At 36.2% G+C, this 17,641-nt stretch overlaps 1 protein-coding gene across 5 annotated transcripts in view; it reads left to right on the forward strand.

Moving 5' to 3' along the window:
* USP45 (ubiquitin specific peptidase 45) overlaps nt 1–17,641 on the forward strand; it is a 73,739-nt gene that overhangs the window by 18,912 nt on the left and 37,186 nt on the right. For 4 of the 5 annotated variants that reach the window (XR_012033820.1, XM_072831982.1, XM_072831983.1 and 1 more), the window contains exons 6-8: nt 9,524–9,663; nt 10,679–10,774; nt 14,080–14,210. Coding sequence is in view for 3 of the 5 variants with exons in the window: in XM_072831982.1 (XP_072688083.1) it covers nt 9,524–9,663; nt 10,679–10,774; nt 14,080–14,210 (367 nt within the window). In the remaining 2 variants the exon portion in view is untranslated. Of the gene's footprint in view, nt 1–9,523; nt 9,664–10,678; nt 10,775–14,079; nt 16,171–17,641 lie in introns of those variants that run through there. The other variant, XM_072831986.1, reaches the window with a different exon arrangement.

The raw sequence follows: 17,641 nt of genomic DNA on the forward strand, positions 1-17,641 counted from the left end.
TTTACTGAGAAGTAGAATAGGCTTTGCATTTTCACCAAAAAAGTCCTGACTACTAATCTCAAAATTATCTTATCCATTCAGCTTTTGATATACCTGAGCTACTACCTCGTGCTAAATGCTGTGCTAGGTATTGGAGATACAATAGTGAATGAAAGAGATCTATTTCTGTTTCTGCTATTTAATAGATCTTCTGGTCAGATGAGGAATATTGACAATTCATACTTAATTGCTTAATAATTGCTTAGGTAGTGCTGTGATGCAGCAAATGCAGGGGACTATGAGGACCCTTTGGAGTAGTATCTAATGTAGACCAGCTATTTTTATTTAGAGCAAGAACCTCCTCCTTCTTCTTCTTTTTTAAGATTTTATTTATTTAAGAGGGAGAGCGCTTCAGAGTGCATGGGATCAGCAGGGGGAGGAGGAGGGCCAGAGGAAGGCCAGAGGGAAAGGGAGAAGCAGACTCCCGCTGAGTGGGAGTTCCCTCCCAGGACCCCAAGATCATGACCTGAGCCGAAGTCAGACGCTTCTTTTTTTTTTTAAGATTTTATTTATTTATTCATGAGAAACACACAGAGAGAGGCAGAGACATAGGCAGAGGGAGAAGCAGGCTCCTTGCAGGGAGCCTGATGTGGCACTTGAAACCAGGACCCCGGGATCACGACCTGAGCCGGAGGCAGATGCTCAACCACTGAGCCACGCAGGCACCCCAAAGTCAGACACTTAACCGACTTAGCCACCCAGGCACCCCTAGAGCAAGAGCCTTCGAAGCCAAGAGCTGAAGGGTATGTAGAAATTAGGTGCACAAGGAGGAAAGGAGTATGTGTTCCAGGCAGAGGAACTAGCTCATTGATGAGGGAGCCTGATAATGTTCAGGTAATTCTATAGGGCTGCAGGTTGAGTTTTGTGATGTTGGGGGGTGGTGAGAGGGTGAGACTAGAGGTAAGTAGGAACAGATATTGTAGGGCCTTGTAAGTTTAGAGTTTATCCTATAGGCAGTTAGGAACCACTAATGGATTTTTAAGTAGAGAAGTGGATAATCAGTTTTGTATTTTAGAAAAACCACTTAACTGTAATAGATAGAAATGCCTTTGTATGTATACCTACTCATTCATGTGCAGTATCAATTTATTATATGACTAAAGATTTTTTTTTAAGGCTGATGGTTAGGAGTTAGTGGAATTTTGAAAATAGACAAGTGAAGTAATCATTTGGTTCCAAGGTACAGGAGTAGTGGGGCAGGCAAGTGCTGTCTTTTTACTCTTTAAAGATTAAACTTTTCAGCTGTAGAAATGGGCAAATTACATTAATACTACATGACTGGCTTAGGTAATTGCATTAAGCAATTGAGGAAATCCCAGTGCAGGTTCCCATAAGAATGCTTACAGCTGTGTAGATTTCACATCTGATGCTAGGATTTGCTTAAAAAAAGAAATGTCCATACCTCCCCCTCAAACACATACCAGAAAACTAAAAACAATAAGCATAATAAGAAGGTCACATATAACAGAAGATTAAAAAAAAAGGCAAGAAAACTTGATTGTGAAAACAGAGAAATATGTATTATTAAAAATGGGCCATTGTTCTCTGAGGGCTCAAGAGATTTGTCACTTTGATAGTCTTGTAAATGTCCTGTAAATATTCTACAAACACTTCCTGAATATAGGTTTTCCTGGTGAAATAATATCATTCAATATTGGTTTGCTTTTTGTAAACTAGACAGATGATAGACAATCCCACATTCTTTTCTGAATAAATTTTAATACTGGTGGGATGCCACTTTCATAGAGCTTAAAGAGGGCATAAAATATATTCTGTTAAATTCATTAACCTTAAAAAAATTCATTAAGCATATGCTTTTGGTAAAAAAGACATGAGTTATGTTAGTTCTTCTGGCTTTATTAGGAATAAGTGTGCTGTATATTTTTTGAAATAAAGTAAATGGCATGTTTGGGATCAAATAAAATGAGGATAAATAATATTGTGCCCTTTCATAGTAACAATTTTAATATAATGTAATGCTTTATAACTCTTAAAAAAAGGAATACATTTTCTTTTGCTATAAAGTGACAGTCATACACCTAATAAATTTATTTGCATTTTCAGAAATAAGTACTAAACATAATTATTTCCGTGGGTAAAAGGGGCTAGGGACAAAAAGATATTCGGCATTTAAAAAGTAACTTGTTGGGATCCCTGGGTGGCGCAGCGGTTTGGCGCCTGCCTTTGGCCCAGGGCGTGATCCTGGAGACCCAGGATCGAATCCCACGTCGGGCTCCCGGTGCATGGAGCCTGCTTCTCTCTCTGCCTCTCTCTCTCTCTCTCTCTCTCTCTCTCTATCTCTGTGACTATCATAAATAAATAAAAATTAAAAAAAAATAAAAAGTAACTTGTTAATCATAGGGATATAAATCCACAGTTCTCCATCCAAACTTCAGAACACGGGAAATTATTTGAGTGATTATTTTCTCAGTTCTCGAAAAGATGGCACTAACTAGTACCTTTGCAAAATATATAGGGAGCAGTTAATTGCATACAGTGGGTGCTTAGGGCGTTAGGGCTGAATTCTTTTCAGGAACCTTTTGAGAAGGGCAGCTATAAACTTTATTTATTTATTTATTTTTATAAACTTTAATAAAGGTATAAATTCACACCAAGGACATCCAGCCATTGATTATATCCAGCTTTCGCTAAAGAGTAGTGGCCTTTTCTTTCATATAACCACTAGCATTTCATTAGTCTCTTAAATTCTCACACTTATTAACCTTATCCACTGTTACCCAGACAGATAGTCGATCATAATGGTTAAGTTTGTGGAATCTGAAGCCAGATTGCCTGAATGTGAATCTCCTCTCCATCACTAACTGGGTGCCTCAATTTTATGATCTACAGTGGGGACAATTTTCAGAGGAAATAATACTCTCAATCTTCTTCTTTAAGCAAACTGCAAAATAAGTTTACTTTCCCTGTACCCGTGAGAAACTTGAGAATCACTAGTGTTCCTCTTTTAGTTTAACCAAGGTAATAACAAATATTTATAATTTTAAGGTAGACATTTAATACTGCTTGGCAATGAATTTACTTAGTCACTGTTTTCAGTTTTCTCCCATGAAAGCTGCATCTCTTTGTACTTGCTCTTTATTACTATAGATTATTACTGTTTTTTTTTGTTTTTTTTTGGAAATTTTTGGCCAGTTTAGAAATACACCTTAAATTTTGATTCCTGTTGTTAAATTGCCTTCCAGAAAGATTATACAAAGGGTATAGTGACAAAAATACCTCTTTTTCCATATTTAGCTTTGTTTATCTTTTTAGGAGTTTTATTTTTTGGCAATAATGAAGTTTTTAATGTTCTCATTACCAGATCCATCAATGTTTTCTGTAAAAGTTTTTTTCATTTTGGGGGCTATGCCTTGAAAAGACTTTTGTACTCCACTATTATGAAAATATTCACCTACAATTTCTTGTATATTACTCTTTTATATATGATATGATATTTTTAGATTTGGTTTTAAAAAATATAACCATAGGATCTTTATATTGGAGTCATTTTTATGGTAGAAAAATTTGAGGTACTTAGGTACTTAAGATTACTTTTTAAATAGTCTAGTCTTAGCTAAGTTACTGAAAAAAAATTTTTTTTCTTTGATGGTGCTTCACCCAGTTTTCTATTTTGCAAGATCTGAGGTATGTATAGAACTTATCAGGTCTACTTGGTTAACCAGCAACTCTTTCAGTATTCATATTATAGGCTTTAAGGGTAACTACAGAGCTTTAAACATTTTTTTACCTGGAATGCCTAAAGCTTTCTCTCAATGTTCTTTGCATTCTGGGTCTTTGTTTATTTCATTACCTAAGTGCAACATCTGATGACAGTGTTGGTAATATAAAAGAGATAAGTGAGGTGAGATAGAGTATGTTCTTTTTGATATAGTAACTTTGTAACCCTGAACATCTTTGATTATTCTTTTAAATTATGGGCATTTCATGGCTTCAGATAAAAGTTGAGAACTAAATAAATAATTGGTAATCAAATTTTATTTAGTTTGTCTTTTTTGTTATTGCCGTAACAGCCATATCCTTTTAATTATCCCATACTTCCAAACATCTTGAAGTTCGGTCCTTAGTGCATTTGGTTCTGTGTTTATAAAGGAAGTGTTCTTAAAGTGAACGTGATCTAAAAGTCAATGCCAAAAAAATAAATAAATAAAAAAAAAATAAAAGTCAATGCCAGATTGAGAAAGGCTTGTTGTCTCTAAAGACAAAATGATCTATAGTCATTTTGTTAGAAGTAATACATTGCTTTTTATTAAAACACACACACGTTTGTATGTCAAATTCTTGAGAGACTGATTCAGATACCCATTTATTTATTTATTTATTTAAGATTTATTTGATGGGGCAGAGGGGCTAGAAAGAGAGGGTGAAAGAGAATCTCCATCAGGCTCCAAGCTGAGTGCAGAACCTGACGTGGGGGCTGTATCCCACAAGCTTGAGATCATGACCTGAGCCAAAATCAAGAGTTAGATGGTTAACCTACTGAGCCACCCTGCGCCCCTGGATACCCTTGTTTTAAACCAGAATCTTAAATTCTCAGCTGACAGTTTCTTAATAAGCAAATGTGCATGTCTACTTGGTTTCTAAAAGTTTTGCTAAGACATTATCATGAATATGAGGTTTAATATCTCTATGCTGTTCCCTGTGTATCAGTCTTTATATTTATAAATCCTAATCAACTAAGTATGAAGTTACAGCTAGTAGTTCATATAGTACCTGACACACAGTGGAAATTTAATAAATCAATTGAATTTGAGTTGTTACATAAGTGGACTACTTAGTGAAACAGAAGACTTGCACTTTAATACATATTTGGAGTGCCTGGATGGCTCAGTCAGTGAAGTGTCCAACTCTTGATTTCAGCTCAGGTCATGATCTCAGGGGTGTGAGATGGAGCCCTGTGTGTTGGCAACTGTACTCAGCAGGGACTCTGATTGAGATTCTTTTTCTCCCTCTACCCCTTTCCCTCCAGTGCTTGCCTGCTCGCTCTCTAAAGTGAGTAAATCTTCAAAGAAATTTTTGAAAACACGTTTAAATAGTTCTTAGAGAATGTCATTTTATTTTAAATTATCTCATCTATTTAAGTCTAATAGCATAATTAATTTTGAATATGTTCTCACAGACTTACATGTAGAAGTCAATAAACAGACCCTTGCCACTTGTGTGAAGTGGCTATTTAACCATGAAATAAACTATTTTTATTGCTGTTGCCCTGTGGATATGTTCTTTCTGGCAGTGCTGTCCATATTTGGTGGCTCTGCATGGAGAGCCAGGTGGTGCTGAAAAGCATCGCACAGTGAAGCGTGGATATATCTAGGTTCGACATTTGTCATCCCTTACTGCTGAAGGGAAGGGTAAAATCTGTTTTTCCATATGTTTATGCTTTTTTTTTTTTTGCCCGCAGTTTTGTCCAGATGGTCTTATGAACATTGTTTACTTTAGGTTGCTATCCCAGATGTTTTGAAAACTGATGGGTAAATGTGGTACACAGATACATAATCATTTGTGTGTTACAGTTTTAAAAAATGTTATTTGTTCTTGTAAGAATAAAATATAATTTATTTCTGGAAGTATTTATCCAGCGAATGAAAAATATTAAAATACAAAAATACGTATTTTATATATGGTTACTATAATCTATATAGTTTATTTTCCCCAACATTTTTTCATGTTAATAAGCAAAAAAAATAATATATATATATATATATATATATATATATATATATATATTATGGCAAAGTGAACTAAACAAAATACTTTTGAGGAGTCATTTGTCAGGGCTGTGTATATCTAGATATGTAAGACTCTTGCCTTCCTATCTTTTATAATTCTTCTTATTGTGCATAAATCACTGGAGAGAAATTAGGTGATAAAATGGCAATAGATTTGTAATGAAAAGACTGTCATTGTGATTTTGGGCAAATCACTTAACCTGTTGGAGACTGAGCTTTGTAAACATAAAGCCAGAGGAACAACCTTGCCAAAAAGATGGGCTAATGCTTGGATTTAATTATTCTGTCGTTTTAACGATCTTAAAAATCACTAGGAAGCCATCTAGTGGCAACAACTGTAACGAGAGCTGAACGCAGCCAATTCTAGGCTCTAGTTGGAATCTCAGATATAATGAAGAGGTGGACTCATTTGCAAACCCAGCCAGGACCCATATGGGGCCTCTTCTTGTTTGTGTAGTGCTTCTTAACCCCTGACTGGCTGTTTTCATTTGCATTTACATCCACTTGCAGGTTTGAGTACTGTCTTGCTTTTTCCTGCTTTTGCTTTCCTCCATGCCTTGCCCCTGCACTTCAGTGACCTCTCCATTGATTGTACCAGCCTTTTCCCCCATGCTGTAATATGGAGCTTAATTCTTATCACTTGTTTTAATATATGGAAGCAGGAGAAGAGATCTATCTTGCTAATTTTTCTTGGTGTTAACTCAGAACTCTAGCTTTGGGAGTCAAAAACAACTCGTAAGTACCTAGACAACAGACATCCAGGAACAATGGCTAATGTTTAAAGAATAAGCCAACAGGGGCCCTTGGGTGACTCAGTCAACTAAGCAGTTGACTCTTAATTTTGGCTCTGGTCATGATCTCTGGGTCCTGGGATCCAGCCCCACTTTGGGCTCTGTGCTCAGCAGGGAGTCTGCTTGAGGGTTCTCTCTCCATCTGCCCCTACCTCTGCTTGCGTGCCCCCCCCCCACTTCAAATAAATAAGTCTTAAAAAAAAAAGAAGGAATAAAGGAATAAAATGGGTGATAAATTCTATGGGAAAATGTTATGTCACAGATAAAAGTTGCTAAGACTTGAAAGAAAAATATTTTCCCTGCAGTAGATTTACTTAATGAAAAAAAAAAACCTTAGAAACCACCAGTTCATTTTTCTCAATGAGGTCACATGTTTCCATATGTTTAAAAGAAAAGCCAAGAAGCTATGAAAACCACAAAGTCGATATAAAAGACAAAATTTATATTAGCAATTCAGAAAATCAATTAGAAATAAGAGATAAGCTTGAGGACAAAACCCCAGGAAGTTACAGGAAATGATTAAAGAGCAGAAAAAAGTGAGGACAGATAAATGATGGGCATGAAGAATAGCTTATGAAGGTATGGATTTTGGCACAAACAACAATTAGGGGGAGAGCCTCCCCCTTGATTGATGCCTTTTGTCTGACAAAAGTCGCAGATGCCAAGCCTTATTTGACCAAAAGGTTGGTCACACACAACCAATAGGTTGTGAATGATATCAGTCTGCCCATACCTGAGATTCAAGTTTCTCTTTATGGTGTTTACTCCCTGTTTCTGTCCCAGAAAACAGAGCCACCTCCAGCTTGTTCATATCCCTTAATGCTGTTGCATAAAAGGGCAGGAAGGGAGGGGATGTCTTAACTCATTTACTCTTAAGAATTCATCAGAAGCATGGAGGGCCAAGATGCTACTGAATCTGCTGTTTAATCTGATATGTTTTCATTTATATTGAATTTTTATTATGTGTGTTCTCCTCAACATTACAAAACCCCTGTAAAGAAAGAGCAGTAGAGGGCACCCTGGGTGGTTCAGTGGTTTAGCGCCGCCTTCAGTCCAGAGTGTGATCCTGGAGACCAGGGATCCAGTCCCACATCAGGCTCCCTGCATAGAGCCTGCTTCTCCCTCTGCCTGTGTCTCTACCCCTCTCTCTGTGTCTCTCATGAATAAGTAAATAAATAAATCTTAAAAAAAAAAAAAAAAAACAATGAGCAGTAGTAAGACATTTTCTGATCTCCATCAGTCTGGTTGGGGAGACAGCCAAATATTTAAAAATTAATTGACAAGGCAAGGCAGTATGTCAGTATTAGATGAATAAAGCATATATTTGCAAAGAACTACAAAATCTGAGGGTTGAAAGGAATTTAAAAGAGTATTTCAGTTAAAACCAAAAGACTTGAGAACTTGGGAATTTTTTGTCAAACTCCAAATTATATGTTTATGTTTTTAATAGATTTTTTTATTTGAGAAGGCAAAAACATGAGTGAGGGCAAAGGGGAGCACAGAGGGAGAAGCAGAGAATCTCAAGTGGATTTGTGCTGAGCACGGAGCCCACCTTGGGGCTCAATCTCACCACTCTGATGTCATGACCTGAGTTGAAATCACGAGTCAGATACTTAACTGACTGAGCCCAAGAGCCCAAATTATATTTTGATTCAGCAAGTTATGTGCTGTTGAAATAGATATGATCAATCATGTCAGTTTGTAAATGTTAGAAGTTGTTCTTCATTTTCATATTGTTTTGAAAAATGAGTTGATATTATAATTTTCAAATTTTCATAAATTATGTAAGCCAGTGAGCCCAAAAGATGCACATATGTATCGTACATATAGGCATTTTACTTTTTATATTATGATATAGTTCCGTAATTTTAAAAACATTTTGACAGTTTCAAACTTACAGAAAAGTTGCAAGAACGATACCAAAAAATTGCCTCTGTATGGTGATTTTACAATTCCAATATTTCTTCTGTGTGTTCATTGGCATTTTCTTGTTAGTTTTTTTTTTTTAAAGATTTATTTATTTATTTATGATAGAGAGAGAGAGAGAGGCAGAGACACAGGTACAGGGAGAAGCAGGCTCCATGCCAGGAGCCCGACGTGGGACTCAATCCTGGAACTCCAGGATTGCGCCCTGCGCCAAAGGCAGGCATCAAACCGCTGAGCCACCCAGGGATCCCCAGGTTTTTTTTTTTTTAAGATTTTATTTATTCATTCATGAGAGACACAGGAACCCCGCTGGGGGCCCTATGTGGGACTCAGTCCCAGGACCCTGGGATCACGACCTGAGCCAGAGGTAGACCTCTACCACTGAGCCACCCAGGTGTCCCTGTTGGCATTTTCTTGTATGGAAGAGTTTTTCCCTTTTCTTCCCATTTAGAAAACATATTATTGATTCTGACTCATTCTCATTTTGTTCAGTGAATAATAAACTATTACTACCCTTCTTTATTTTGATATTCACGTTGGACCAGTGGGAGCCTATTCGGAGTGGTCCATGAGTATTTCAACCTAGTCATCACTTTCTTTGAACACTTCCTTATTTTCTGCGCACAATAAAAATGTTTTAGGCTTACTTTGTTTCTTTGCCACCCTAGGTTGAGAATCAGCCTTTTCTTCAAGAAGTCACCATTTCTTTTAGTGGGAAATGGTATTTAGGTACCAAGATCTGGATGTTTCCTTCTTGATTTTTTTCAACTTTATTCTTTTATGCTTGACTATTTAATTCATGTGGAATTTATTCTTCAGTGTGGTATGTGGTATAAATGTGTAGCAGTTAAGATACAAGCCAGAGACATTTATTTGTGTTTGTGTTCTTGCCTTTCAGGGACAGCGATTCAGGGGAAAATCTTAATTTTAATTAATGTATTTAAATTATTTCAAATGATTTATGTATAGATGTATACGTTTAATTTACATCTTATGTTAGTTATGTGTTCTGTAACTTAGGTGCATTTTCTAGAATCCTGAAACTTTGTGAAGAAAAATGTGAAACAGGTGAAAAGAAGGGAAGAAAAGGAAGCAGTGTAACAGCTGTGAAAGGAATTTCAAATTTAGGAAATACTTGCTTTTTTAATGCAGTCATGCAGGTAAGAGCCATCAGGAATCTTTGTAAAATATAAAAGATAACTTTAATTTATATTTATTGACGTATCTATAAACTAGCTAATGACTGCTAAACGTTCCCCTAGAAATTTCTCTGTTTTCTTGTGTTTTAGGATATCTTTAACTGTTGCTACTTACATACATACACCACCTTTTCACACATTGCTTCCAAAGGCCTTCTCTCTGTGTTTTATTGTGGTTCTGTCTGTCATACTGACATTTATTATTTATTTATTTATTTATTTATTTATTTATTTATTTATTTTTAAAGATTTTATTCATTCATTCACAAGAGACACACACACACACACAGAGACAGAGAGGCAGAGACACAGGCAGAGGTTAGAAGCAGGCTCCATGCAGGGAGCCTGACATGGGACTCGATCCTAGGACCCTGGGATCATGCCCTGGGCTGAAGGCAGGCGCTAAACTGGTGAGCCACACGGCTGCGCCAATACTGACATTTATTAAATGTGAAATGTGGGGGCACCTGGGTGGCTCAGTGGTTGAGTGTCTGCCTTTGGCTCAGGTCAAGGTCCAGGGTCCTGGGATCGAGTCCCTCATTGGGCTCCCCACGGAGAGCCTGCTTCTCCCTCTGCCTGTGTCTCTGCCTCTCATAGATAAATAAAATCTTAAGAAATAATAAATAAGGGATCCCTGGGTGACGCAGCGGTTTGGCGCCTGCCTTTGGCCCAGGGCGCGATCCTGGAGACCCGGGATCGAATCCCACATCGGGCTTCCGGTGCATGGAGCCTGCTTCTCCCTCTGCCTATGTCTCTGCCTCTCTCTCTTTCTCTCTCTGTGACTATCATAAATAAATAAAAATTAAAAAAAAAGAAATAATAAATAAATGTGAAATTTGCTCAGTAAAGTTTTTTAAAACTTAAGAAAAATATTTTTTGCGATGCTAGATGACATGTGAGAGTCTAAGAGACTATTCCATAGAATCAGAGGCATATTACAACCAAATCCCAAGACTTTACGTTTGTTTTCTTTTAGAACTTGGCCCAGTCTTACATTCTTATGGAACTGATGAATGAGAACAAAGAAAATGGTACAAAACTCAAGATTTTTCCTCCCTCAGACTCTCAGCTGGTAAGAAGTATGAATACCTGGATATTAGCTCATTTTAGATGAACCACTGATGGTGCCAAAATCTCTTTTATATTTCTCAGCACTGTTAACTGAGATGACGTTTTGAAAAAAATTTTTGAAAAAATAATTCAAAAGCAGTTTGAAATTTTTAGATTTAAAAATTCTAAAGTTATATCTTCAAGATAGAGGTCTAACAATACAAACATTTAAGGCAGCTTTCAAATAAAAGGGGTTTGGATTTTGTTGAGCAAAATGTCTGGGACTCCTGTTTTGTAGTTATTGGTAACATTTGCTTAAATACAGCATTTTAGTTCTTTAGAGGTAGATTTAATTTTAATAGTGAGCATCAAAAGGTTTTTTGGAGCCTAGTCTGAAAATAGGCTTTTAAGCTAGTGAGAACAGAAGAAAAAAGAAAAAAAAAAAACAAAAAAAAAAAACAGCCCTTAACATTGAGAAGCTGTCCTGGCACCCAGTTAGGCCATATTGTTCAAACAATCTCAGAGAAAGCCAACCTCAGGCTAGGTTGCTCAGAGACTGATAAAATAAGACAAAGCAAGTCCCCTTCATATTTTTTTCTAAACACAGACAAAAACAGGGTTAGTCTACCACTTAGAAAGATCCCAAGCACCCTCTTTTGACCAAGGTGAGAGACTGCTACTTCTTTACTAGTTACAGCTTTAGCCTCATTCTTATCTCCCAAAGGAACTGGAATTTCGGTTATCCTAACTCAGATAAAATTTATCAAGATACCCAGTTACCCAGTCAAGAATTGCTTCCCCCTGACAGCACTCAATTGAGAGCAAACTTTTGCTTCCTTATACTCTTCCCCAGCTTACTCAGCCAAAGCCCAAATCCTATCTCCGTTCTTTCCAGTACCCTCTTATTGAGACATGCCGTGCTTTCCCATGGTGTGTGTTCTCCCTAAATGCAGCAAGTAATACATCCCTCTTCAACTACCAGTGTGTTCCTGGTAGTCTTTGGCCGGAGAGCACTGACACTAGTAATAACGTTTTTAGTTAGAAATGGATTCATATGTCTGTGTGTGTTTTAGAGGAAGAGAATGTATATATAGTTCATGGCTTTTGAAAACACTTAAGAAAGGGGAGTTCTAAAAATTCTTAGCCCAATGGAGTAATCTTGGATTTTTTCTTCCAAGGAGGCATTTTGAAAGACAGTATTGTTGTTTTGCTTTATTGAAAAGGTAGCCTGTAAGCTTATTGCCTGTTCAACCCCTTAAAATTTTTATGGCAGATCCCAATGCCCTCTTCTGAAGTGTAGTGAGGCAATTTGAGATAGCTGACCCTTTGGGTGTGTGTTATTCTAAGAGGAGAGTTTCAATCTTAGAACTTAAGTCTTTGGGACCTAGAGTTGACCTGAGCTGGAGGGCTACAGTGTAGATCACTACTCCTTGAATCACGAGTTTTACTTTGTCCCAGGGCCCTGGGATCAAGTCCCAAATTACATATATAATTTGTAAATTATATATGCCGTTTGTTTCTTGTCCTTACCTTATTGTACCTTGAACCTCTAGTAACATATTGCATAGAAATGATGAGAGCAGAACTCCTTGCCTAAAATCCCCAGAGTAAGGGAATATTTAGTCTTTAACTTCATTCCTGATGTTAGTGAACTGTAGGTTTTTCATAGGTGTTTTTTTTTTTTCTTTTAATATCTGGAAGTTTGTAACTTTTAACCTCAATCGCCCATCTTACTCATCCCCTCACCCCCTGCCTCTGGCAACCACCAATCTGTTCTCTATGCCTATGAGCTGGTTTTGGGGTTTTTGTTTTATTTTAAATTCCACATGTAAGATCCTATGGTATTTGTCTTTCTCTGTTTGACTTATTTCACTTAGCATAATGCTGACAGGGTCCATCCATGTTCTTGCAAATGGCAAGGTTTCATTCTTTTTTATGGCTGAGTAATATTCCACTGTATGTACAGCACATCTTTACCCATTCTTCAACTAATGGACACTTGGGCTGCTTCTATAATTTGACTATGGTAAATAATGCTGCAATAAACAGGGATTTATATATCCCTTTGAATTAGTGGTTTTGTATTCTTTAGGTAGAGTGATTACCAGATCATACCGTAGTTCTATTTTTAATTTTTTGAGGAATCTCCATACTGTCTCCACAGTGACTATACCAGTTTGCATTGACACCAATAGTGCATGAGGGTTCCTTTTTTCCCACATCCTGGCCCAACATTTGTTGTTTCTTGTGTTTCTGATTTTAGCCATTCTGACAGGTGTGAAGTGCTATCTCATTGTGGTTTTGATTTGCACTTCCCTGATGATGAGTGATGCTGAGCATCTTTTCATGTGTCTGTTGGCCATCTGGATGTGTTCTTTGGAGAAATGTCTGTTCATGTCTTCAGCATGGCAGAGAGCACTTTTGATATTCAGAAGCTATGGGAAATTATAGCTTGTCTGTTCTGAGGTTTTAGTTAGAAGGTAGATCTTTAAGGATAGTTGGTAGAAAATATCCATGTAACATGTATTTCATTGATACATGAATGAGACAATGTATTTGACAGTTGTCTTAGAAGATAACATTCTGTAGTGTCCTAAGATTATATTTGGGATATGCTTTTTATTCATTGTAAGAAGAGAGGGTTATTGGTGAAGATAACATTTTAGAAAGCAAAACCTGGAGGGGAAAAAATTCTAGAATAGAATGGGTTTCTTCTTTACACAATTTTAGCTGCTCTTGTCAAGCTTTATGACTCTTGTAAAAGAGGGAGAGTGACATACCAATTTTGTGACCTATTTTCCAATTCCTTATTTTATTAGTATAATTTTTGGGGAAAAGAAGGGTATGGAGTTTTGGTAATAAATGTAATTTGTGATGACAAATAAAGATGTACAAATATCAAGTAGATAAGTAATTTTACTTTTAGGAGAGCACATTTTTTTAAGATTTTGTTTTTTTTAAGTGACCTCTGCTCCCATTGTGGAGCTCGAACTCACAACCCTGAGATGAAGCTGCATGACGGAGCCCATCGGGCACCCCTAGGAGAGCACATTAAGTTATAAGCAACTAAAGATTGGTGATTTCACTCTTAGCTAATAGTTTTATTAAGTAAGGGGCAGAGGATATGAGTATACTTGTGTTCAAGGTAAGGCATTTAATTCCATTTTCTATTTTCTAATATTCATTTTACATACATAGGAATAAAGTTAATTCACTTAAGGCAATTTAGTTGTCATCATGTAAGCGAAGTATAACTCTTAGATTTTTAAATAATATTTAATTTTAAAATTGCATATTTCTGACATAGAGTTGATCATGTTTTTAAAGGACCCATTAATAGTGGAACTTTCAAGCCCTGGACCATTGACCTCAGCCTTGTTCCTGTTTCTTCACAGCATGAAGGAGACTGAAAAAGGACCACTTTCTCCTAAAGTTCTTTTTAATCAGCTATGTCAGAAGTGGGTGCATCTAATTTCTTGATACAAATAATTACGAGTTATGAAATTCTGTTGTATCACATAATATGATGCTTCTTACTGAAGCATCGCTATTGTCTAGACTCTCAAAACAAAGAACTAGTATTTATTTAGTTGCAGCTCTGTGCTTTATGTAAATTATGTTTTATAGTACTCTAAAGAAGTGCTTGTTTATCCTCGTTTTATAAATAAGGAAACTGAGATTCACAGAAGTTGAGTACCTTACGTCGCTTTATAGTGACAAAGCCAGGATTCAAATAGAGCTTTGTCCTGATTCAGAAGCCCAAGATGTAATAACAAAGAGTAAGAACATTATAGAATTATAAAATCTAAAAGGTGTGATAATAGGTCATCTAAATTTGGTTTTCTTATTTTTACTTTTATTTTATTATTTTTTTAAGTACACTCTACCCACAATGTAGGGCTCAAACTCACAACCCACGATCAAGAGTTGCATGCTCTACTGACTAAGCCAGCCAGGTACCGTCTTTATTTTTAAAGCTGAGCATTGAGGCAAACAGAATTTCAGTGGATTTCTCAAGATAGTACTCTGTGTTCAAAAACAAAATCCTGTGTGCTTAGGAATAAATATATACCATAAAGGAGCTGACTTAACTTTAATTCTTTCATTTTTTTCTTTCATCTAAAAAATGGAGAGCTTATTTATGTCAGATACTTGTTAGAATCTAAGGGTACACAATGTATAATATATTAAAAATAGACCTTGTCATGGAGCTCATGAGCTAGGTCCCAGTCCACAATTACTAAAATAGTTAGAAATAAAATTCTTTAAATGGAAACTTGCATTTTTGTGTATCTTTGTGTAAAGGCTTTAAGATTTCAATTTAAGCTAGTTATTTGTGCCATGGTATATATAAAATATATTGTACTTTATCTCATAGAACTGTACCAATGTTAATTTTTTTAAAAAAATTTAATTGTGGAAAGAACACTTAGCATGAGCTCTGCCTTCTTAAAATTTTTTAAGTGGACAATGTATTATTGTTGACTTAGGTACAATGCTCAGCAGCAGATCTCTAGAGCTTATCCATCTTGCTTGAGTGAAAGTTTATGCCCACTGATTATGCCTGCATGTTCGTTTTCCCTTTCACTCCAGCCCCTGGTAGACACTGTTGCACTCTGATCTATGAATTTGACTATAAATGGAATCACACTGTCTTTCTGTGACTGGCTCGTATCACTTAGCATCATGTGCCATGATATTTTAAATGTAGTACAAAATATAGAGGGTTTATTATATGTTTCATTTGGTTGGCAAATGCTGTTTTTTCAAAGCCTGAAGAATAAAAAATTCTGTAAAAGTGTCAGACATTGATACTCACAGAGTTAAAAAGTTTTTAGGATTCTATGTGCATAAATTTGTTTTGGCTCTGTCAAAAATAACTTTGTTTGTATCTTTTTTTGTTTTTTATAAAGATTGTATTTTTTATTTATTCATGAGAGACACAGGGAGGCAGAGACATAGGCAGAGGGAGAAGCAGGCTCCATGCAGGGAGCCTGCTGCAGGACCTGAGCCGAAGGCAGACGCTCAACCACTGAGCCACCCAGCTTTCCCAAAGATTTATAGATTTTTTTTAATTGTTAAAATAAAAGATGCTCATGGATAAAAGTTCGAAGTGCTATTATTTGTACCTTTTTTATTTTTTCAAAAGTGATTCCATGCACAGATATATATACAAATTGTTTGCAACTTGCTTGTTTTGCTTAATATGTTTTTTACATTTTTCCATATTAGCACATGCGGGTGTGACTTATTTAATGTGTGTGTATTGCACTTGGGAGAGTACATCTGTGGGATAAATAGAATTATTGGATCAAACACTATTTGAAAAAATTTAAAAATTGCATTTGCTTTGTTCTGTTTACTTTAAAAATATATATATTTAAAAAATCTGGTGAAGATTAAAGCCATATATGTTGAGTCTGTGTTTTGGACTCTTCTGTTCCATTGATCTGCATGTCTGTCTGTACCCTAGTTCTGCACGGTCTCCATTGCTGTAGCTTCATAGTCTTTTTTTTTTTTTTTTTTTAAGACTTTATTTATTCATGAGAGACAGAGAGAATGGCAGAGACACAGGTAGAGGGAGAAGCAAGCTCCCCAGAGGGAGGCTGATGTGGAACTCGATCCCTGAGCCAAAGGCAGATGCTCAACCGCTGAGCCACCCATCTCCATAGTCAGTCTTAGAATTGGATAGTGAGAGTGCTCAAACTGTTTTTTTTTTTAACTACTCCAGGTCCTTTCCTTTTCTGTATGAATTTTAGAATCAGTTTGTTTTAATTGAGATTGCATTTGGTGATCAGTTTGGAGAGGACATCTTAACAATATTGAGTCTTCCAATGTATGATTATGAGATATCTTTTCCCTTATTTAGGTATTTGATTTTTCTCATCAGATTTTGTGGTTTCCAGCTTACAAATTCTGCACTATCTTGTTAGATTTACCTTAAGAATTTCACATTCTTAAACACTATTTATTGTAAATTGGTACTTTAAAAAAATTTTAGTTTCTAGTGTACATTCCTAATATGCAGAAGTACACTTGATTTTTGTATATTGGTCTTGTTTCTTGCTCCCTTGCTCAATTCACTTACTGGTTATAATAGGTTTATGTAGATTCCTTGGGATTTCCTATGACAATAATGTCATTGGTAAATAAAGACCATTTTATTTCTTTCCACTCTGTATCCTTTTATACATTTTTCTTACCTTATATAACTGGCAAGGACCTCCAGTACAATGTTGGAGTGGTAAAGTAGGCATCTTTGCTTTGTTTCTGATCTTAGGGGCAGAGCATTCAGTCTTTTACACACACACACACACACACACACACACACATCTGTATCATTATCTATAATATATATTCTCAGTTCTGTGATATTCTGTGGTATGTGCCTTACGGAGTGCCAACAAATTCTTAAGATAGAGTGAAAGTATAGTATATTATATCTTTAATTTACAAATTGACCCTTCCACTGTGTATAGTTTAGAGTTTATCCCATCTTTTGTATTTTTGTACTTGTGGTTTTATTTTCCTATTTCTAATATTTTCATTTGGCTAATGTATCAGTATCTATTTGTCCTTTTAAAATTTTTCCCCTACTTTTCCTAATATATAGGCCTTTGACAGTTATGTCTTTAGATTTTTGTACACTCTTAACATATTGTAACATCTTTGGGACAGTTCTATAAAATATTTTGGAGTAAAGAAAATTCACCTCAGTTACTGATTTTTCTTTAGTATATGTGCTGCCAAAGTGAACACAGTTGTTGAGTAGAATGTTTTGCCTTTTCCCCATTTTTGCCCCCTTTGCTTTCTTCCATGTCCTCTACCCTTCCTTGCTTCCCTGCCATTTTCTTTACCTCCTCTCCCTTCCATGGCCTCCCTCCCTCAT

Source organism: Canis lupus, chromosome 7 (genome assembly GCF_048164855.1).
Source record: "Canis lupus baileyi chromosome 7, mCanLup2.hap1, whole genome shotgun sequence".
NCBI classification, from domain to species: domain Eukaryota; kingdom Metazoa; phylum Chordata; class Mammalia; order Carnivora; family Canidae; genus Canis; species Canis lupus.